At 48.2% G+C, this 19,990-nt stretch overlaps 3 protein-coding genes across 7 annotated transcripts; 2 read left to right on the top strand and 1 right to left on the bottom strand.

The window, feature by feature from the left end:
- Positions 1-220: 220 nt before the first annotated feature.
- On the top strand, positions 221-11,684 carry npdc1a (neural proliferation, differentiation and control, 1a). The gene is made up of 9 exons (XM_029169705.3): positions 221-558; positions 4,847-4,990; positions 9,054-9,164; positions 9,283-9,516; positions 9,731-9,797; positions 9,959-10,049; positions 10,161-10,240; positions 10,389-10,488; positions 10,624-11,684. The coding sequence occupies exons 1-9, from the start codon at positions 441-443 to the stop codon at positions 10,693-10,695; spliced, it is 1,017 nt and encodes a 338-aa protein (XP_029025538.1). The 5' UTR covers positions 221-440; the 3' UTR covers positions 10,696-11,684.
- Positions 11,685-14,443: 2,759 nt separating this feature from the next.
- pou5f3 (POU domain, class 5, transcription factor 3) lies at positions 14,444-17,443 on the top strand. 2 transcript variants are annotated; one of them, XM_041073209.2, is made up of 5 exons: positions 14,444-15,430; positions 15,515-15,623; positions 15,707-15,837; positions 16,037-16,201; positions 16,273-17,443. In XM_041073209.2, exons 1-5 carry the CDS (start codon positions 14,678-14,680, stop codon positions 16,531-16,533), a joined length of 1,419 nt encoding a protein of 472 aa, XP_040929143.1. In that variant the 5' UTR covers positions 14,444-14,677; the 3' UTR covers positions 16,534-17,443. The 2 variants fall into 2 exon arrangements, with proteins under 2 accessions (XP_040929143.1, XP_029025286.1); XM_029169453.3 differs by having other exon boundaries at positions 15,512-15,623.
- On the bottom strand, positions 17,320-19,990 carry LOC114867102 (fucosyltransferase 7 (alpha (1,3) fucosyltransferase)). 4 transcript variants are annotated; one of them, XM_029169455.3, is made up of 3 exons: positions 19,307-19,990; positions 19,154-19,213; positions 17,320-19,020 (listed from the first exon to the last, which is right to left on the bottom strand). In XM_029169455.3, exons 2-3 carry the CDS (start codon positions 19,154-19,156, stop codon positions 17,950-17,952), a joined length of 1,074 nt encoding a protein of 357 aa, XP_029025288.1. In that variant the 5' UTR covers positions 19,157-19,213; positions 19,307-19,990; the 3' UTR covers positions 17,320-17,949. The 4 variants fall into 4 exon arrangements, with proteins under 4 accessions (XP_029025288.1, XP_029025290.1, XP_029025289.1 ...); XM_029169457.2 differs by having other exon boundaries at positions 19,659-19,990; XM_029169456.3 differs by having other exon boundaries at positions 19,693-19,990.

Here is a 19,990-nt window from a genome sequence, read left to right as displayed (position 1 = left end):
AACCTTCGAATGTATCTTAATGTGAAGGGCAAGAGGCTCACTTAAATAAGAAAACAACCGATTTTTCCCTGTGGACGTTTTTCAGCGAGCTTCGCCCTTTTTATCGACCAGTATAAGGCGGCTCTGATTGAATTGCTCTGTTTTTCCCCCCACGAAAAGAACACAACCACGTGTGCCAGATCTCAAATCAGGGCGGGTTGTCGGGAGTTTACGAGGCGACCGTGAAGGCACCGCTCCTTCCCTGTGAAGCTCCGCTATCTTTAGCCCTGCCACGGATCAGAGTGCGCAGTGTGGACGCGTCGGTGTGCGCCGCGGTGCGTGCGTCTCTCTGAAGCTTTCTCGCCTTAAACACGGGAGGAAACCGACGGTGATGGGGGAATGACGAGAGCCTCCGCCTCCGCCTCCACCTGCGGTTCTCCGTCCTCGAGAAGACCCCAAGGATGCTGCTGCTGCTGCTGCTGCCGCGCCGCCCGCGGAACGGGCGCGAGCGCCGGGCCTCGCTGCTGCTGCTCGCCGCGCTCGCGCTGCACGTCGTCCCCGCCGGCGCCAGTCTTCCAGGTAAGCGAGCCACGCACGCGCTTCACTGTCGGACGCCACAGAAGGGTCCGAGTCCGCTCGTTCACAGGGCAAACGGTACGCGACGGGGCTTTAATAGTGGACGAGTTGAAATTAAAACGCGCGTTTTATTTAGTTTTGCCGTTGTTTGCCTGATTTGTCAGCTGGTGTTTACGAATCGCGTCACGAGGCCAGGAACTTGTTTTTTGACAGGTTCACAATAACTTAAAGCTTCAGACTTCAAAAATACAAATCCCCTTCTTGCACCTATTATTAAATACACCAGTGCCTTGACGTGGGCTGAACAGAGGCACAGCTGGAATACTGTTGTATTGTGAAATATGGTACTTTGTTTTTTTTATTGTTTGCTTTTTTCATTTTGAAAGCGTTCCTTAGATTTTCATTATTAGAATAGGAATTGTTTTGAGCTCTGGTTTCTTACCGGTGACGTGTGTGTGTGTGTGTGTGTGTGTGTGTGTGTGTGTGTGTGTGTGTGTGTGATGGGGCTCCACACTAATGCTTGCTGCTGATGTGTGCAGGGGAGATAATCTCCTTCTCGGCATTTAACGCTGAAATGCTGTGGGAGAACCACCAGCTGGACTCTCACGCGTAATCTCTAGACTTGAGCCGAGGCACAGACACACACTGAACATGTGCAGCCGTGGTCCGATCTCTGTGACCTAACGGGTCTTATATTTTATTAATTATTAATTATTTATTAATATTTTGAATGCATGAAATCGAAAGTGTGCGACATCATTTAGCTCATGCAGAACAAAAATGATGACACATTAGAATCACGTTGTTAATTTTCCACTGTTTTTCAAAACTCCATTGCTGCAAATGTCATTGTTTCCTGTGAAGTTCTGCATAAACTCAACTGTATTCAGATGATGAGCTTTTTTGACATAGACAAGAAGCAGAGAAGAGTCGGGGACTATTCATCTGGACACTGAAGCCTCCAGCGCGTTTCTTGCTTTACATGTTCAAAAATAACAGCTGTTTGGCGTCATCAGGTGTCAAAGGATTTCACTGTGATGTGATGTTGATGTGACCTGTTGAATGTATATTAACCAGTCTCCTAATTCAGCAACATCATCACTGTAAATATGGCAGAGCATCTAAATGTATGGATGGAATTAACCCAAAACCTCCATAAATGCTGCTGAGCTAACTGAGCGCTGTCATGTCAGCGGCCCAAAATAGAGAATTAATTATAGTAATTTGGCAGATTTGTCCCACAGTTGAGGCTCAGTGGGGCACATCGCCTCGACGGCGCCACTTTGTGATGGCTCGTCTAATTTTGGCATTTCTCTGCAGACACATCATCTTCTCAATATTGTAATTCCGCCAGATCATTGTTGTGCTGCCGCGCTTAAATGCCGACTGTGTCATTCACAGAGCCCACGTAGGGTTTGTGTGATAATTATTCAGGCAGCCTCTGCCTCTGGTCTTTTTTCCAGCAGGATTGTGCCTTGGGTGTCACACTGTCTCTCCCACACACCAGGTTCCTCTAGTTGTGGGCAAATGGCCGTAATTATTACCTTTAGGCATCGTCACCAACAGAACATCGCTAAAATATTGCGCTCCCAGCTTCCCCTCACTTCAGATCACACAGACAGGGTCGACAAATGGCTTCACGCATTCTGATTCATATCCTCTTGTGACTGGAGATTAAGTGAAGCTTACATTTATTAGTGTGCAATTAAGAGACTATTTTTGCGTTAAAAATAAATTGGGTCGTCCGCCTCGTGAGACTTGTCCGACTGATTATGTGAACTGTTGTTGTGATCTTCCATGTCCTTTAGGAAGCTTGGATGAGAGTGAACCCCCTGGAATGAGGAACTAGGAAACTGTTGAAAAAGCTTTCAAGTTACTCATTTTTTAGATGTGGAGTCAATTTCTACCTTAGCTCGAGGTGTTTAAAGATAAACATGTTTTCTAATGAGGCTCACTTAAACTCCAGAGTCGTCGTATCCTGGACAGAAGCAGCCGCAGGCCGACAAGCGTAATGAGCAAATGAATGAGGATTGAATGGGGGATTGGATGGAGAATGAACCAAAGAGCTTCGCTTCGTTGTCTGACATGACGAGACGCGACGGCCTCGCGAGACACGACAACAATCTGCCCCCACGTCATTTTCAGGAACGCACAAAACAGTGTGATTTCTCTGATTCGCTTCATTAACGTTTACGTAACCACCACCACCATTTCCTGCCGCAGCATTAGGACGCGACCTGAGTCAGTGTCTCAGATTATGGTGGGAAACCCAACGTCTGACTGAAACTGATAAAGCAGCAACTTTCCGCTATTCAGTCATTTACTCAGACTCGTCACCTTCTAGAAACCTTTTTCTGAGAAGCACATAGATGCGGTGGCCATTTCCGCCATGTGCTTGAAGACAAAGTCATGACTGAGCAATTTTTCTCTTGTTCGTTTTTTGTTAGTTTATTATAGAGCTTTTTAACAGCTTTAACTTAAGAAATCATATGGGTGTAAAGTAGAGTTATTAGTGAGTGGAGATGAGAGTCTACAAAAGCTTTCCAGACATAACTCAAAGCCCTGAAGCTTGTACACAGTAGTGTCATCATATATCACATATGATGATAATCCAGCTGAAAAACGGGCACTTGTTTGTTTTCGCCCGTTTTAGAGGAACAGCTGTTTGAACTTTGTTTATGTGGAAATAAACCCTGTAGTTCTACAGCGCTCGGCTCCTTAATGTCTCTACTTGATCTGGAGTGTTTGGCGTTCGTCCTGATATCACAGGCTCAGGAAACGCTCACAATGGGAGTGTGTGACCCTCATTTCCTATTTCCTCACTGAACATCTTCCTCTCTCTCTCACACACACACACACGCGCACACACACACGCGCACACACACTTAATTACAGTTTGGGCTGCATTAGCTTTATTTGTAGAACAGCTTCAACAACTGAAAGCATGCTGTGTGTGTGTGTGCGTGTGCATGTGAGTGTGCGTGTGTGTGTGTGCGTGCGTGCGTGTGTGTGTGTGTGTGCGTGTGTGTGTGTGCGTGCGTGTGTGTGTGCGTGCGTGTGCGTGCGTGTGCGCGTGTGCGTGTGTGTGTGTGCGTGCGTGTGCGTGCGTGTGCGTGCGTGTGCGTGCGTGCGTGTGCGTGTGTGTAGGTGTGTAGGTGTTAACCAGGCTGTGTGAGAATGCCTGTGTTTGCCTGGCAACAGCAGCAGCAGATGGTTAGCAAAGTCATCCCTCGCTCGTTCCGACGACTAGTTCCCGAGTTCCTGAGTTACATAAGGTTCTTCTTTTTCCACACCTCCGGTATCTTTTCCAAACACAGGCCTGACGTGGTGGAGGAACGTGTCTCCGTCCTCATTAGCTCTGTGGGGATTTGTAAATGTAGTTTCCACTGCGTCTTTTCTTCGGTTTCCACGCGTTTAGCTTTTTTTCCACCCTCATTTTCTCAACGCTGTCGTGACTCACACACAGGTAATAAAACCGTGTGCGCGTGTGCGTGTGTGTGTTTAGACTGATGCATTCTCGTGACTTGAACAGGTTCCTCTCCTCTGTGTTCCCACGTAACGAATAGCAGATCAACTGCACATTTTCCTGTATCTAATATTTAGTTTTGGGAATCGGTGATTGACCTTGACTTTTCTTCTTTGTGGATGTTAATTGTAGTCAGTGACAGACTCTGATGAAAAACATTGCAGTGCATCAATCAGGGTTTGGCATCTGCATGGAGGTGAGGAAGAAGCCACGTGGCAGGTGAACATGCAGGTGAAGCCGTGAGAGAATAATCAAAAGGGGAAAAAGCTAAAAGCTAAAGCCGCTCTTCTTCCTTTCTGGGCTCATCAGACTCAAACCATCTGATTTCGCTGTTCTTTGTCCTTTCCTCTTGAACAACCCTGACCTTTCAGAGCCATTATGCCACCAAACCCCTGTTATCTCACCACTTGTCTGACACCCACTGTCCTGTTCACCTTCAGGAGGCCTGGCCTGCACCCGTGGCCTCATTATCTGCTTTCTCTCATGCCGTCACAGTGCCCCCCCCCAACACAGCAACACACCTGCTGTGTATCTGTGACCCACTTCCCTTTGTGTCTGTGTGTACACCAGGTTGGATTTAAAAACAGTGTTTGGGCTCAAACAGCAGGAATCAGGTCAGGCGATCATCTCGCCTGATTGAAGAGCAGCTGTCGATTACTCTTCACTGTGGTTAATCTGACCTGATGTAGAGTATAAACCTGAATGACTGTTCTGTTTGATGACCGCATGGTCCTAATGGAAGTGTCTCTCTCTGCCCTCCCTCAGCTCCTGCTAAGTGTCCTCCCTACATAGACTGTGCCAAGCAGGGACGGCACTTCTGCAAGCCCGGCTCCTCCTCCTGCGGCCGCTGCCTCTCTGTGCTGGAGGAGGACGAGGACGGACGCTGCGTGAAGAGGCCCCGTGTGCATGGTACGACCGCTCGCCGAAGCTTCGCTCCTGAAAACACACTGATGGAGCTCCTGAATGAGCCGGGTTTATGTAAATGTACTCAATGAGTCACCGTTACTCTTTCTGTGATGTCCTTCACCACATGTTCCTTCTGCATTCGCTTTTCATCACCGTCTCGCTCCTCCTCGGTCTCCTACTTGTGCTCAGTCCTTGAGCGATTGCTTCATTTCTTCTTCCTGTCTTTGTGTCCAGTCTAACATCCTCACTCACATCTCTCTCTCCCTCCCCTCTGTCCCACCTTCACCTCCACGAAGTGAAGCCGAGTCAAATGTCAGTCGGTGGAAAAGAGAGAGTGCGCGTGTGTGTGTGTGTGTGTGTGTGTGTGTGCGCGTGTGTGCGCGTGTGTGTGTGTGTGTGTGTGTGTGCGTGTGTGTGCGTGTGTGTGTGTGTGTGTGTGTGTGTGTGTGTGTGTGTGTGTGTGTGTGTGTGTGTGTGTGTGTGTGAACCATCTGTTCGCGGGCACACGTGCTCTCTGCAGGATTAATAATGTGGACGGCTCTGGTGCAGGAGAGGTTCCGGTCCAAACTTGTCTGAAAGTATCAGCAAAATAAACGTGAGAATCATACGCGCAATAATGAAACTATTGTATAACTGGATATTGAGCTTTAAATTGGGAGCTCAGTGATGCTTTGCTCATTGGCGTTGGTAGCGCCTGTATTCTTTTAAAGACAAAAGGTTCATTGTGGAACTACGCCAGGCGTGTGTGATGCTGTGGTTCTAGCGCCGCTAAGCTCCCTGTTACATAAAGCCCCGAGAGGCCGCGGCGCACACTGATCCTGAGTGTCTGCTCTTCACACTCACATGCTCACATGCACATCCTCTCCGTCAAAACGCGCTGCTGATGAAATTACTGCAATTTCACTTCCAGAAATAGCCCACATTTAGTTTATTTGATTTTCTTCGGGGTCAAAGCGCAACAAGAAGCAACAATCTGGCTGCAGGCTTCATGTTTTGGAGGCATCGTTGACTGGAAATTGCATCTTAGATTTCATTCTGTGTTTCAATGATAAACAAACAGGAGGTTTTATAACGTTTTAGCGTTTTCTTCAGAAAAAGACACGTTCCAAAAGCGGAAACTTACTGTGCTTTTTATCTGTGTATAAAAATAAAATAAATAAATAAAATATACTATACACATCAAGCTGACAACGAAACCTTTGGAGCCCAGTTCCCATTAGAAACTCATCCCATCTGCTCTTCAGTTCAGTCGCTAAGTTCATTTGCACAGAACCGAGTAGCCGCATCATCGGGCTGACTCACTGCTTCAACTTGCTGCATTTTGCTGTAAAGAAGAATAATGAAGACGGTAACGTCAGACAGACTCTTCTCCGCGTAGACGTTGGAGTGAATTAGCAACTTTGGGCACCGAAGGTCATTTAGATACACGGCTCAGACTGAACAATAAGGACGACAGGGTGGACCCAATGCACTGTATGTGTCCTTGGAACCGGAGTCTGTGGATTTGCTGAGCTGATGCTAGAACTGAAGTTAAAGGCTGTCTTCATGACTGCATCTTTATTTTATCAAATAAATAGTATAAATATTACACTACTATAGTATTATGCATATGCAGCGTTTTACACCTGTAATGTGAACACATCCAGCTCATCTCCAGCAGGTTAAATTCACTTTATGGCTTTTATATTCGTGCAGACCAGGTCTGATGCTCGCTGTGCGTGCCCCGCAGGTGCACGACACAGACAGCACTGTTTATTGTGAGCAGGACTGGCTTGTATTTGCCATAGAGGCGTGCACTGCCATTGGTAAACATGCAGTATGCCCAGGAGCTGCGTCATGTGTTCAAGAAGCACAAACACTAAATGTGAAGCCAAACTGTACTGTTGTACCTGGAGCTTCCTCTCTCTCTATGTCCGTCTCATCCAGGCTCATATTGCAATACAATATAGTACCATAAATAATTTACAATAGAGTCAGCGAGGCACTGACGGGAGCAAAAGGACCAAAGCAGTGCAACAGCTGCTCTTTTAAAGTTACACTGACGCCCCGCAGCACTTTGCTTTGGAAACAGATCCCGAACCTGAAACCGCCTCACTTGTTGTTTTCCAGCCTCTCACTAACCAGACACAGTCTGCTTGAATGAATGTTATCAGTGACGGTGGCCACCGGTGGCACCGCTGTCATTTCATGCTCTTCATCCTGTGGTGCATTTATTCATTGAAACTGATGCTGACTACAGACTTGGTGTGTGTTAATCCTTAAAACTATGACAAACACAGGTGCAGCTGTTTAGTAATGGGCAGAACATTGCAGGTCAGATTTATTTGCCCAAAGTTGTTCCGTCACGTTTTAATGGCAGGTCAGTGGGCGGCTCAGGCTTATAAGGTAACCTACTAAACCAGTTTGAGATTTCATGTCCAAAATGACATTTTAACTGGCTGCCGCTCCTTAAGTCCATAACCTTTAAAGTCGATTTGAGTTTCTGATTAAACCGTGACCTTTCCTCTTCCTCGCTCTCTTGTGGACCTTTTTTCTAAACACACAGGAAAGACCAGACGAAGAGCCTAAGACTGGACGGACCTTTTTTAAATTTTGTTAGATGTCAAGTTGGTCCAGAGACCCGCATTCAGAGAGTTTCATAATTAATTGCTACTTCCTCCTCGATGCCTTCTCCTGTGTGACCACTAGAGGGCGGCAGCACACACTGAACTGTAATACACAGTGAACTAGAAAATGGAATCAATTTAAAACTTCTCAAAAGCTAAATGATTGCGTTTTAGTTAAGTTTTATTTATGGTTGTGTGTTAATGTAGCAGCTTCACACACAGTTTTATATTGTATTTTTTCTGTCCAGTATATTTTCTGGGTGCATCATCTGATTCAAACAGGGGTAAGGGTCATAAAAGCGTGTAGATTGTTCACTGAAAAGGCTGGAAGAATATCACGTGACGTCCGTTACTTGGGGGCGGGATTAGAATCTGTGTGTTCCTGCTCATTGTTTGGAGGAGGACGAAATGCAAATGGTTTCAAAGTGGGGACGGCGAGCGGCACCCACGGCCCCTGTTGAGCAGGTTTACTGTTTGTTTGTTGTCCCCGGCAGCTCCCTGAGAGCCTCTCAGGAGGCTACGGCTCATTATCGCCGCGGCGGCGGCGACGCTCTCGTACGCAGGCGGCGCGTGACTAATCACAGCGGCCGCGTTTTAAGTGAGTTATCGACGTGGGTCTAAGTGTTTCTCCCTTCGAGTCTGAAGCGCTTCCCAACGTCGACCTCCCAGCAGCTTCAAACCAGCCCTGTTGAAACTCCCAGTTGGATTGTAAATATTTAGGCCCGTGTCGGGGGCTCCTGCTCGGTGGGAGCCCCGAACCACCTGCAAAGTGCAGATGGCGGCTCCCGCCTCCACAGACACCTGCTATGGAGCGCACTAAATGGCCATTAGCGGATGAGGAAGGAGGCAACAAAGCCGGCAGTGAAAGTGCTGGTGCAGTGACGCCCGCGGTGGCCGACAGATGGCCGGCCTTCTGGAGCGAGGGCCGCGCGCTGATCATTAATGCCACGTGGGCGGCGGCGATGTGCAGGAACCTGTTTCTTTGGAGAGTTTTCACACAGTGCACTTTGGGCCAGATGACGACGGGCGCTTTATCCGTGGTGTGAGGTGGAGTCGCCCGACCACCGGCGGATGTGGGACTCACTGCTGTGCCGTGGATGAGCTGCCATTAGCGGCGAGCCACGGGTTCGGCTGTAAAAGCTGCAGCCTCGGCCCCGCGAGGCCGAGCCCGGGCCTGATTGCCGCTGCCTCCCTGCCGTGCGTCCTCCCCCGGGCCACACACACGCTACGGCTGTGGTCGCTCCGGAGACGGGGCCTGTGTGGCGAGAATGTGAGTCTCTGTCTGGCCTTAAGGGCCGTTAACAACTGGTGGGGATCGTGTCCCTTTTTTTATGTAACCAGTTCACAAACAAACACGACACATGGGCACACTCCCTGTCATCTGACACACACACACACACACACACCTTCCTCCCTGAACACCCAGAGGCCTCATACTTGAAATCTGCTTCTTCCTCCAGGTAAAGGGAGACTGTACCTCGACATGGACGAGGAGATCGATTACCTGCACTCCATCATCGAGAAGCAGCAAGTGACCGGGGCCGATTCAGCAAAGCAGTCAACGAATCCTGGTAAGAACCAGTCACAAGACAGAAATATGACCAGAGAAGCAGGAGTGTCTCGCTTATGTTTGGGGTTTAAGTCAAACTTGGTGAAATCCTCTCTCTCTCTCTCGCTCGCCCCCTCCAGCACCTGGCATGACCTCCTCAGCAGGTATTAACAAAAGCAACACCGATGCCGCTCTAAACAAGCCGGCGAGCCAGGATCGTTCCTCATCCGCCGGCCTGCGAGCCGCCACCACCACCCCCCACCCTGAGGTGTCGGCCCCCCCCAGGCTCACCCCACAGGCCGGGACCACGGGCGCAGGCGGCAAGGCCGGTCCCATAGCGATACCCAACCACAAGAATGACCGATTTCTAGTCAGTGAGTATGGCAGCGCCGAGGAGCATAGAAAGTGAAAGAGCGATGATGGAGGGGGAAATGAAACTCATTTTATTTCCTTTTTCTCAAAATGTAGTGGTGGTTCTTCACCGTTGATTGTTTTGTGCCTCCGTCACTTAAACAAAATCATACATATATAACTGTTGTGCACGCATGCTAAGTGTCTGAACGCTCTTTGTTTTGTATCAAACCCCAGTTTTGATCTCGCTGTGTGTCGCCGTGGGAACCTTGGCCGTTATCGTGGCAACGGTCTGTTACATCAAGTGAGTTGCCGCATCACACTATTATTAAACCTAAGTATCACATTTGATCAGTTATAGGTTCATTAGGTTTTGAGCAGAGCGTTGCTGGTCTGGATCTTCTACACGTTTTAATGAGACGTGCAGCGTGACCTTCATGGCTCATGTTCTCCTCGTTGTTGCAGGTTGCAGAATGAGTCACGCCTGGCTCAGAAGGTGGACTACCCCGCTTTCAGGGCACCCAGTGCTCCTCCTGCTCCAACCGCGGGTACCACGGTAAACGTGCAGCCCTCGCCTCACCCACCGCCGGCTCTTCTCACTTCCTCTGCAGTAGGCGAGGGATGTGGAGGTGACACTCACACATCCTCCTCCTCTTTCACTTCACAGATGGGAGATAAGACTCTGGCCCAAAGCGCTCAAATGTATCACTATCAGCATCAGAAGCAGCAGATGCTTTCAATGGGAAAGTAAGTTGTTGGGTTTTTTTTAGCCTTTCTGGGCTCCACCTCTTCCCCTTCCCAGCTGCCTATGTGGTGGTTGTATGCTCTTAACCACATCCTTTGACCTTGGCACCTCCTGTGCCTTGACTCGAATCTGTCTCTTTCTCGTCTTTAGTCATAAACCTGAACCGAAAGTCCTTGACTCCGAGGTCACATCAGATGAAGAAGAAGTGGGGGGAGACTTCACAGTATACGAGTGCCCCGGGCTTGCACCGGTTTGTACACACACACACACACACACACACACACACACACACACACACACACACACACACACACACACCTTACACATTAGTTTACGCATGCGTGTGTGTGTGTGTGATTACTAAATAACTTTTTCTCCTGCACAGACCGGAGAGATGGAGGTGAAGAACCCTCTCTTTGATGACTCGACTCTACATTATCAGGGGAATCAGCAGTGAGAACCAGCTCTCCGCACCCACAGGTCTTTTTGTAGTTATGAAGACAACAGGCTCATATCCTATTTTAGCAAAAAATAAAAGTCTGACTTCTCCATTACTCGTTAACCTCAAACAGGCCCCTTGTTGCTGTCAACACAAGGCAACTGTTTTACTGATAGTAAGTAAAATGTGTCCTCATAACTAAAAAAGAACGTTCACACCAGACACGGCCCCTCCTGTAGAAGAAACCACTCACTCTGTGTGTTTAAAGGTGACAGAGGACAGGATGAGTCAGATGATTGTTTCCCATCTATATATACATACATATATATTACTTTTACCCCAGTAGGGCTGTTAATCCTACAAATGTACACTGGGCTCCTTCTTAATTTATTTCCGTCTTTCATTTGTTTTATCCCGATGGGTTTTTGATTTTTCCTTTTATTTAATTTATATAATTTCTGCAGCTATTTCCAAAGAATGTGGTACAAACACAGTCATACGTACAACTCAAAAACACAGATCTATACATACGTTGTGATACAGGCACTTCCCCACATTCGTTAACAGGTACCCAAGAAAAAAAAATCTTACCTGGGTGAAACCTCTGTAAAAAGTCCCTGATACACAGTTAAACGTCGATGTTGCTCATTTTATTTCTTGTCCTATAAGCTGCACTCGAGACTTTTATGAATATAGGAAATAAATATATATGAAATGAAGTACATGTCTATATACTGTCTGACCGCATGGTTTGCCTGTGCTGTGCTTTGATCAGTGATTCTGCCTCCTGTATGTTTGCATCCCGTTGCTGGAGGAGGATTTACACTTAACTTGAAGACAGACTATGCTGATGGATGTGTAGGTTAGTGTACCTGTCCTGTATTGTTCCTCTGTGCTCTTTCTTTGTGCTGCAAGATGTACATACAAAGAGTGAAGGTATTCATCTTTTATAGATATTTGTACATGCAGATCAAGCAGAGGAATTAAAACTTTTTACCACGCTGAAATGCTTCTTTTGTCTGATCTTTGTGCACAGTATGAATGTATGAACACATGCAGCCTGTGTCTTTTGTGGTGTTTTATTTCTGTTTGAATAAGAAGAAATGGGAAAGAAGGTCTAGTATCACACATCAGGAACTCTAGTTACTACCTGTTTGTTTTGGCCCACAGGGTAAGAACACAATGCATTTCCTGGCTGACTACCTTCACTCTGTTCACCTTTCACCGTGTCATGTTTTGCATTAAACTGCCGCGGGCTGCTTTACGCTGGCCTCTGACCACGGCCGTGCCTCCGGGGCACAAATGACTGCACCCAGAAAGTGTGTGCTGGGGAGGGGTGGGCTGTTGTCTGCCTATTGATGAACATGTCTCCACCAAGAGCCATTAAAGGCCTTTGTGCTGGTGGACGAACCGTGTGGGTGGAGGGTCTGTGGCGATGGGTGTAAATGGCAGAGCCATTAGGGAGAAAATCAAAAAGCCATCAGACCCGTTTGTGGGACACGATTGTGTTGCTCTACAGGAGGGGCGGCATTTAGATTCAAATACTTGATCAGCCACTGAATTCCTGCTATCGCTTCCATGTGGATTAAAAATGACAGTATGGATGGATGTCACCCACATATACGTCACAATCTGTCTGTAACAGTCCTGTTATTAGTCCCAACAACTGCAATGTTTAGAGATGAACAAGAAAAAAAACTAGAAATAATAATAATTATTATTATCATTATATGGTTTGATCAAATTCCGGGTAGATGACGCTTCTCCCTCTCTCTGCTGCATCTACAGGCTTTTGGTCTTTTTAACTTTCTCCTTTTCAGGCTTGAACTCAATCTGCTCAGCAGCGAGCACACTTCTGAAGTGCCTCCAAGAGGCGACTTAAAAGACAGGATCTGAGACATCTGAGGGGGGTTCATCTCCCCGTTACTGTATCGAGCCATTCAACACGGACGGCCCTCCCTCCTTTCTCTCTGCTCCGCCGTCCCTTTCTCTCCAAAGCCGGCCTGAATTCCTCTCTCTTGGTGCCCGTCTTTTGCATGACAATCATCCTCCCATGTCTGTATAGTTGAGGACTGGGGTCTTTTAAGCTATTGACCCGGCTCTTGTGAGAGCTCTGGTGTTGGACCTACAGACTTTGTGTCTCGAAGGGCAGAGAGGGCGCAAAACCCGCTCTTAATTGTCAGATTCCGACGATAAATCCTGCCTCGTTTGCGCTGTATCCTGAAATCGTCGTTTTACTTCCCTTGTAGGCGATTTGTCACATTTTCCATTTTCACTCATCCTAATTACATACAGAAGCGACACACACACAAACCAATAACAAACGATATATATATAGATATATATAAAGGTGATTCACTCAGGCTAATTAAAGGGAAGTATCGCTCCTAATTCCAGCCCTTCAGATCAGAGTGAAACTTCAGGTCTAGCGTTTCTGCAGAGCAGAAGGAGGAGGTGGGTGTGGGGCGGAATCAAAGGGCAGAGACTTATTGTTTCAATCTGAAAAGAAGCTAATGGTCGACCATCGCAACTCTGGAGCTGAGCGCCGCGGGGTGCCCCGGGGCCACGTCCTACAATGCCCCCCCCCCCCCTCCCTTCCCGCAGTGCGTCTTCCTGCCGCAATCTGCGGCCAGAAACTCGCGCTGGGGGAGCGAACGTGCACGGGTGCGCGTGTGGGAGACGCTCACCTGAATGACCTGTAATGTGAGGTGGGCATTTGAGAAAGGCCCGCGATGGAAGAATCGGTGCGCGTTTACCGTTAGGGTGATGACGCGAGAGCGATGTCAGACGCGAAGTCCGCTTTCATTTATCTGGAGATTAACACTTCGTTATCAAACACCTCCCAGGGCGAAAAGGGAGCAGCTTCAAACTAGGTTAAGTCACCGCAACTCCCACGTAACGTGAAAAACACACCTCATTCTCCACACTAGTAACAATGGCCACAGCAGGTTGATTTCACAATAAAACCTTGTTAAAATAAAACTATGTTACCTAAACCATTTTATTTACGCCATCTCTCGTGTTCACGTCATTGGAGGGCGAGAAGAAGTCGGGAAATGGCAGCACACGTTGTAACATTGCCCCGAGGTTGACCTGTGGTGCAGGTGTGGCAACTACAACAAACCCAAAGTACACGCAACGGTTCTGCTGTTAGGACAGCGACGCTCCACGTGCGCTTTGGCTGTTCAAATAAGCAAGAAACGAAGCGAAATGAGAGATGCCACGGGCAAAGGCCTCATTGTGTCTTTATAAATCCTTCCATCACACTCCCTTCCCCTTTTCACTTTCCAAATACACGTACAAAATGTGATGAAACAATGAGAAATTCTGTCTGTTGTAACTGTTCAAAGAAGCACACGTCTGGAGTTCGGACGCGTTTCTACGCGTTTCTGGAACTTCTTTCTCATTCTTCTTCAAATGGGATGCATTCAGCCTAAATAAACGCAGCGCTGCAAGATTTACAGCAGTGACGACTCGTGCTCAGAAGTGCAAATATGTTTTTGTAAACTGTTAAACTGTGAATAAATTCCTAATTAATTATTTGCATTGGCTCTTAGGTTAGTTGGAAACAGAAAATATAGTTGCGCCGCAAAATGGCTGAAGTTTGAAATGAAAACACGCCCACTGCTTTAGGGAGAATCAAGGTCATTTACAAACTCATTATCAGCCGTGCGCAATTGTCTGCGCCAGCCAATGGCTGAGGAGAAGGGAGGGGGGGGGGGTTGTTCCCGCAGGACCCGCAGCTGTGATTAAGAAAACCCCCGGAGTTTGCTCAGGAGCGCATTCGTGTCTGAAGGTGAGTGGAGTTAGGACTTGATGGACTAAACGATAAGTGGCCGCTTGTACTTGAATTTGCGCCGTTTTTCTCAAAGCGGGCATATCTGTTTTACGTCGTGCGCAAAAGAGGATGAACGACCAGGCCTAAAGCGCTCAAGTTTTTTTGTTGAACTTTTGAATTTTGGGTTGGTGTTCGCTGCCGAGCCGTCGCGTCGTTTGGAAGATGTCCGAAGGATCGCAGAGTCCGGAGTGCCAGAACCGGTCCTATGACTCCAGCCGCGGCAACTGCGCCCAGCATGTGGGTCAGCAGGGTCTGGGCAACGCGGCGTCGTTCCAGCTGCCTCACGGCGTCCTGCCGGACCCGAGTCTCTTCTACAGCAAGGCCGCCTATAACGGCATCTCCTCGACCTCCGCGCAGCCGTTTTTCCATTTCCCAAACGTCGCCACTGATTACAGAGGGTCCGACCCGCAGGCCGGGGAGTTCGGCCAACCCAAGCATTGGTACGCGTTCGCTGCGCCCGAATACACCGGCCAGGTACCTGGCGCGACAGCGGCGACCCAGCCCACGAACCTGAGTCCTCCCATAGCCGAGACCCGAGAGCAAATTAAACTACCCGATATAAAGACGGAGAAGGACACCGGAGAGGACTACTCCGCGGCGACCAGGGCCCAGCAGTACCCAACGCCCCTGGCCTCCGCCGCCATGCACCAGGGGGTCTTCTACTCCGCGGCCTGGAACCCGTCCTTCTGGCCCGGGATCACTCAAATCGCACCGATCGGCAGCAACCACCAGAACCCGTCCACGTCATCGGCGTCCTCCCCTTCAATGTCGCCCTCGCCGCCCGGTACCGGCCTTCTGGGGAACTCCTTTTTCACCATGAACCAGAACCCGCTTCCCAACGGGAACCCGGCGCAGAACCCGGCCTCCTCGGCCCGGAGCAGCGGCTCCTCCAGTGGCTGTAGTGACTCTGAGGAGGTGAGCGCTTTGAAACTTGCAGTTGAGTAGTGTTCCGTTTAATTAAGCATTGAACACAGCTGGAGTTGCCTTTGGTTGCAGGAGACCCTCTCCACCGAAGAACTGGAGCAGTTTGCGAAGGAGCTCAAGCACAAGCGCATTACTCTGGGTTTTACTCAAGCTGACGTGGGCCTTGCTCTTGGGAATCTTTACGGTAAGTTTGAATCTCATGAGCACTGCTACATAATCTGGGTGGATTGGAAGGTCTCATTTAAATCCTGTTTGGTGTTTCTGTAGGCAAGATGTTCAGCCAGACGACCATTTGCAGGTTCGAGGCTCTGCAGCTGAGCTTCAAGAACATGTGCAAGCTGAAGCCGCTTCTGCAGAGATGGCTGAATGAGGCGGAGAACTCGGAGAATCCCCAGGACGTAAGTCTGCACATCTGCTCATTAGTTTGCAAGACAACAGATGATCACTGGTGGAACTGGTCGATCTGAGCTGATTTCCTGTTGCGCATAAACCCCCGACACAGTAGCTGCTGTGAACCCAGGAACTCAGTCGTGTGTTCTTATTTAGGCCAAATTAGTTTGTGCCCCTCAGTTTTAAAGCTGCTCTACTTTTTTCCAGATGTACAAGATTGAGCGAGTGTTTGTTGATACCAGAAAGCGGAAGAGGCGGACCAGCTTGGAGGGAGCGGTGCGCGCGGCGCTGGAGTCCTACTTCATGAAGTGCCCCAAGCCAAACACCCAGGAGATCACCCACATCTCTGACGACCTGGGCTTGGAGAGAGACGTAAGTGCAACCCTCGCTCCCTGGGGGGTCGTTGCCTTCGATGGTCCGGTTTAACGCCATGTTCCTCACAGGTGGTTCGCGTTTGGTTCTGCAACCGGAGGCAAAAAGGGAAGCGGCTGGCGTTGCCGCTGGACGAGGAGCCGGACGGCCAGTACTACGAGCAGAGTCACTCCCCCCTGAACATGGCTCCCTCCCCCATCCCCAATCAGGTCTACCCAGGTTCCAGCTACCCCCCCGCCCCTCCTCCCACGCTGTACATGCCCCAGCTGCACCGGCCCGATGTCCTGAAGCAAGGCCTGCACCCGGGCCTGGTGGGCCACCTGACCGGCTGAAGCCCCTCAGGTAGTCCCTCCCCGGAGTTCACGTCCCCCTTCTAACAACCAGCCAGGGTGCACAGTCCTGTTTGGTCACTAACCCTCTTGTCAGATTAGTCTATGCAAACGTATGAGTCTGAGCACAAACCCAGGATCCTGAAAATGAGAACCAGTTTTAAATGTGCCTTTTTGTGTTTTGACCCTTCATGGTGAGTTGTTGTGTAGATAAGTGTGGCTTCCTTCCACTTTACACTAAATCATGGGTGGGCAGGTTGTGCGTACTAGATGAGATTTCAGAGGGGTCAATACTTGTGCAATACTTCATCCTGTTCGACTGTTGCAATGAAAATGCAAACCTGTGTAGAATGCATTTCCACAGACTTTGCTCAAAGCTGCTTGTTGAGTGTTATCGTTTACATTTGTAGTCAAAAGTCAGATTTTGTCCTTTTTGTCACTAACATCTTGGACGTGTTGAGCTTTAGATTAATAATTGATGTAATGAATGTGTTTACTGGCGTGTCTTAGCTGCTGATATTTTCACGTCTCTGAACATGACGCGTCTGACTTTAAACATGCAAACTGTATTTCCATACCTAAGATTTTTTTATTGTAAAGGATTTAAACTTAATGTGTTGAACTGGAGTTCTCATGAGTTATTATATATTATCTCTTTTGTATTTCTTTTATAAAAGAAAAAAAAAAGTTCCAAGTGTCACTGACATTATTAACCAGCTCAAACCTGGTTATTTCAGTATTATATATTTTTGACCTTTTTTATTAATGAATTTACATGGGGTGTGTAACTCTTTGTTTTGAATAATTTATTGAAAAGCTGGTTACACTGAGCCTGATGCCTTTCATACAGTACACTTGCACATGTTTAACCCAAACCAAAAATAAACTAGTGTGCCGACGTGCACGCACCCAACTTCAGTGTGCTGTCTGTTTAATGATTTGGTGCGTGGTTCATACAGTCACTTGACGCGAAGTTGACAACAGTCCTTGATACAGTAAAAATGTTTATGCTGCTGCTCGGCCAGTGGGGGGCGCTGTTTCTCCTCAAAGGCCTCCTGGCTGCGACAGGGCTGCTGCTGCTGGCTTCTCTTGTTTTACAGTACGTACATTCTAACCTGTCACTCATTGCACATTTAGGCCATTCGTATCCTACTACCTGCTTTAAATGGACTAGTTTTGGGGAAATACACAGGTTTGTGTCTAGCAGCAGGAAGGTGAAGTGGACACTGGATTGATAAAGTGCTGAGGATTTATGTCACTTAAAATCTCTATCTAATTCTAAGTCTGATCAGCAAAACCAACTCCACATGGGTCGACTTCACTACATGGCGGTCAGAGTCAACACATCTCATCTTAATCAGAAAGTAATGTAATCAAATATAATGTCTTGACAATTTCCCACTCATTAAACATTCATTCTCAGGCTTTGACCCAGGCCTCTAGGTCGGTGTAAACTCTCTGCTGAGGTAAAGTGTTGTACAGTGTACAGATCTTACACAGTCTCTCCCTCCAGTCTGTTATTAGTGTCACTTTCCACTTTTGCTTCCAGGTGAAGTACTCAGAGTAGCGTTTCTTGTCCTGTGCCAGCTGCTGCAGATGTTCCCCTAACTCCTCCACCGACGCAAAGTCATCCACGTGGATGAAGGAATGAGGAGGAGCCACGGCTTTGTAATGGCTCGGTGGGGGTCCCAGGACCACGGGCACCGCTCCAGCCATGTACGCGTTCCTCCACAGCTTCTCTGTGATGTAGTCACTGGCCACGGAGTTCTCGAACGCCAGATAGAAGTAGCAGCGAGATATGGTCGGCAGCAGGTCGCCAGAGGAGAGCGGCTTCTTGTTCCAGCCCCCGTAAACCTTCACCGGAAGCGTAGCGTTCAGCTTGATGTAAACTTTGCTTCTCGTGTGCCACTCCTTGTACTTGCTGACCACCCAGCACACCAGAGACTCCTTATTCAGAGAGCTGTCTTCCACCACCGGCGTTTCAGCCTGCTTTGCCAGCACCTCGCCATAAGGTACAGTGACGTCAGCGTTCCTTTTGTAGCTTATGGTGATGTTGAAGACATTTGCAAACTGTTTGAGATTTCGATTATTAGCAGGGGCCTCCAGGGACATCCACGCCCACCTCTGGCCCTTTGGCCGGGGCAGGGTCAGGGGCAGCTTCTGTCGGCCCTGCTCCAGCTCTCTGTGGTGGAAGACCACCACGTCTGCTGAGGAGAACAGGGAGCGCTGGTCCACCAGTCTACAGCCGGGTACGTGGTAGAGGTCCCAGCACACATCACCCTGCAGGCTGGAGCATTGGTTGAAGGGCCAGTGCCACAGCAGGATGGTCACGTTCCTGCTGCTGCTGTTTTGGACGGTGGAGGGATTATTGGAAGGCGAGCGTAAACGAGGCCATCCGTTGAAAAGACAGAGCAGCAAAAGACAGACCAAGTAGAGGAGAAGACACTTCTTTGTCGGTTTGTATAAGACCCCTTTACTATTAGCATCCTCCTGTCATAAATGAGAATAGAGAAGAAAAATAAACCAAACTTTTTCACATTTACTCACCTAGTTATCAGAATTTTGTAAATTTATTTCAAACTGGAACTCATTCCAGTCCATCAGTATTAAAATGAAGACTAACCATCACATGCTCCAGCACCAGCTCAGTCTGTGACTGTCATAAAAATGAAGCTGGTCTTTCCTATATAGAAAAAGAGAAAGGGGGTTAGTGAGGGAAAGCGTGTTAGGATCTGGACTAAATCAATGCATCAATGAAAACAGTTTATTAACTCACAACCAACAACACAAAACACTCCTTTGAAACTAAACAAAATATTCCAGGAGGAAAAAAGTTAGCAACAATGAATGGAGAACTAAGGAAACTAGCAAAAAAGCTAAGGCATAGTATTAACAAAACATGACTAGAGCGTGCCCGGGTATGGACAACGCGGCTAGAGCATAGCGTAACCAACATGAACAACGTGACTAAACAGAATTAGCGAGGGGTGCCAATGCACGTCTTATATGCAGCGCAACGCATGGCTAACATCAGCAACATGGGCTACAAAACAATGGGCTATGGCCTATGAGATTAACGCAATTGAGCACGTGAGGCTACATGGCTGACAAAACAAGCTAAGACAAACATGAATTAATGACGGGTGCCTTTGCACTTCTTACAGGCAGCACAACTAACAGGAGGCAGAGTCCTTCATATACCTGTATATAAGTGTATGAAGGGAGCAGAGGGCAGGCACAGGTGTGAGGAATTGAACTGATTGCCAGGAGTCTACTGAGGTGAGATGGAGTGGGCGTGGTCTAAAGCAGAGGCGTGGCCTGGTGAGGGAAACGCAGATTGGCTGGTAGAGCCGGCCCAGGATCATGACAAGCCCTGCCATTAATATCCATATTTCCATTAATAACACACCGGTGCTCTGAGGCATGACACAATCTGTGGAGCTCAGTCAAGTTTCACTCT

The sequence above is a fragment of the Betta splendens genome, chromosome 12 (assembly GCF_900634795.4).
Source record: "Betta splendens chromosome 12, fBetSpl5.4, whole genome shotgun sequence".
NCBI lineage: Eukaryota > Metazoa > Chordata > Actinopteri > Anabantiformes > Osphronemidae > Betta > Betta splendens.
This window is presented reverse-complemented; position numbering and strand designations above follow the sequence as displayed.

What these genes read in the sequence shown, in the direction of transcription:
- npdc1a (XM_029169705.3), top strand. Translation starts at nt 441, where the DNA reads ATGCTGCTGCTGCTGCTGCTGCCGCGCCGCCCGCGGAACGGGCGCGAG. An exon ending in GAATGACCGATTTCTAGTCA is followed by an intron (nt 9,517 to 9,730) that starts GTGAGTATGGCA and finishes ATCAAACCCCAG; the next exon opens with TTTTGATCTCGCTGTGTGTC. An exon ending in AGTGCCCCGGGCTTGCACCG is followed by an intron (nt 10,489 to 10,623) that starts GTTTGTACACAC and finishes TCTCCTGCACAG; the next exon opens with ACCGGAGAGATGGAGGTGAA.
- pou5f3 (XM_029169453.3), top strand. Translation starts at nt 14,678, where the DNA reads ATGTCCGAAGGATCGCAGAGTCCGGAGTGCCAGAACCGGTCCTATGAC. An exon ending in GCTGTAGTGACTCTGAGGAG is followed by an intron (nt 15,431 to 15,511) that starts GTGAGCGCTTTG and finishes CTTTGGTTGCAG; the next exon opens with GAGACCCTCTCCACCGAAGA. An exon ending in ACTCGGAGAATCCCCAGGAC is followed by an intron (nt 15,838 to 16,036) that starts GTAAGTCTGCAC and finishes ACTTTTTTCCAG; the next exon opens with ATGTACAAGATTGAGCGAGT.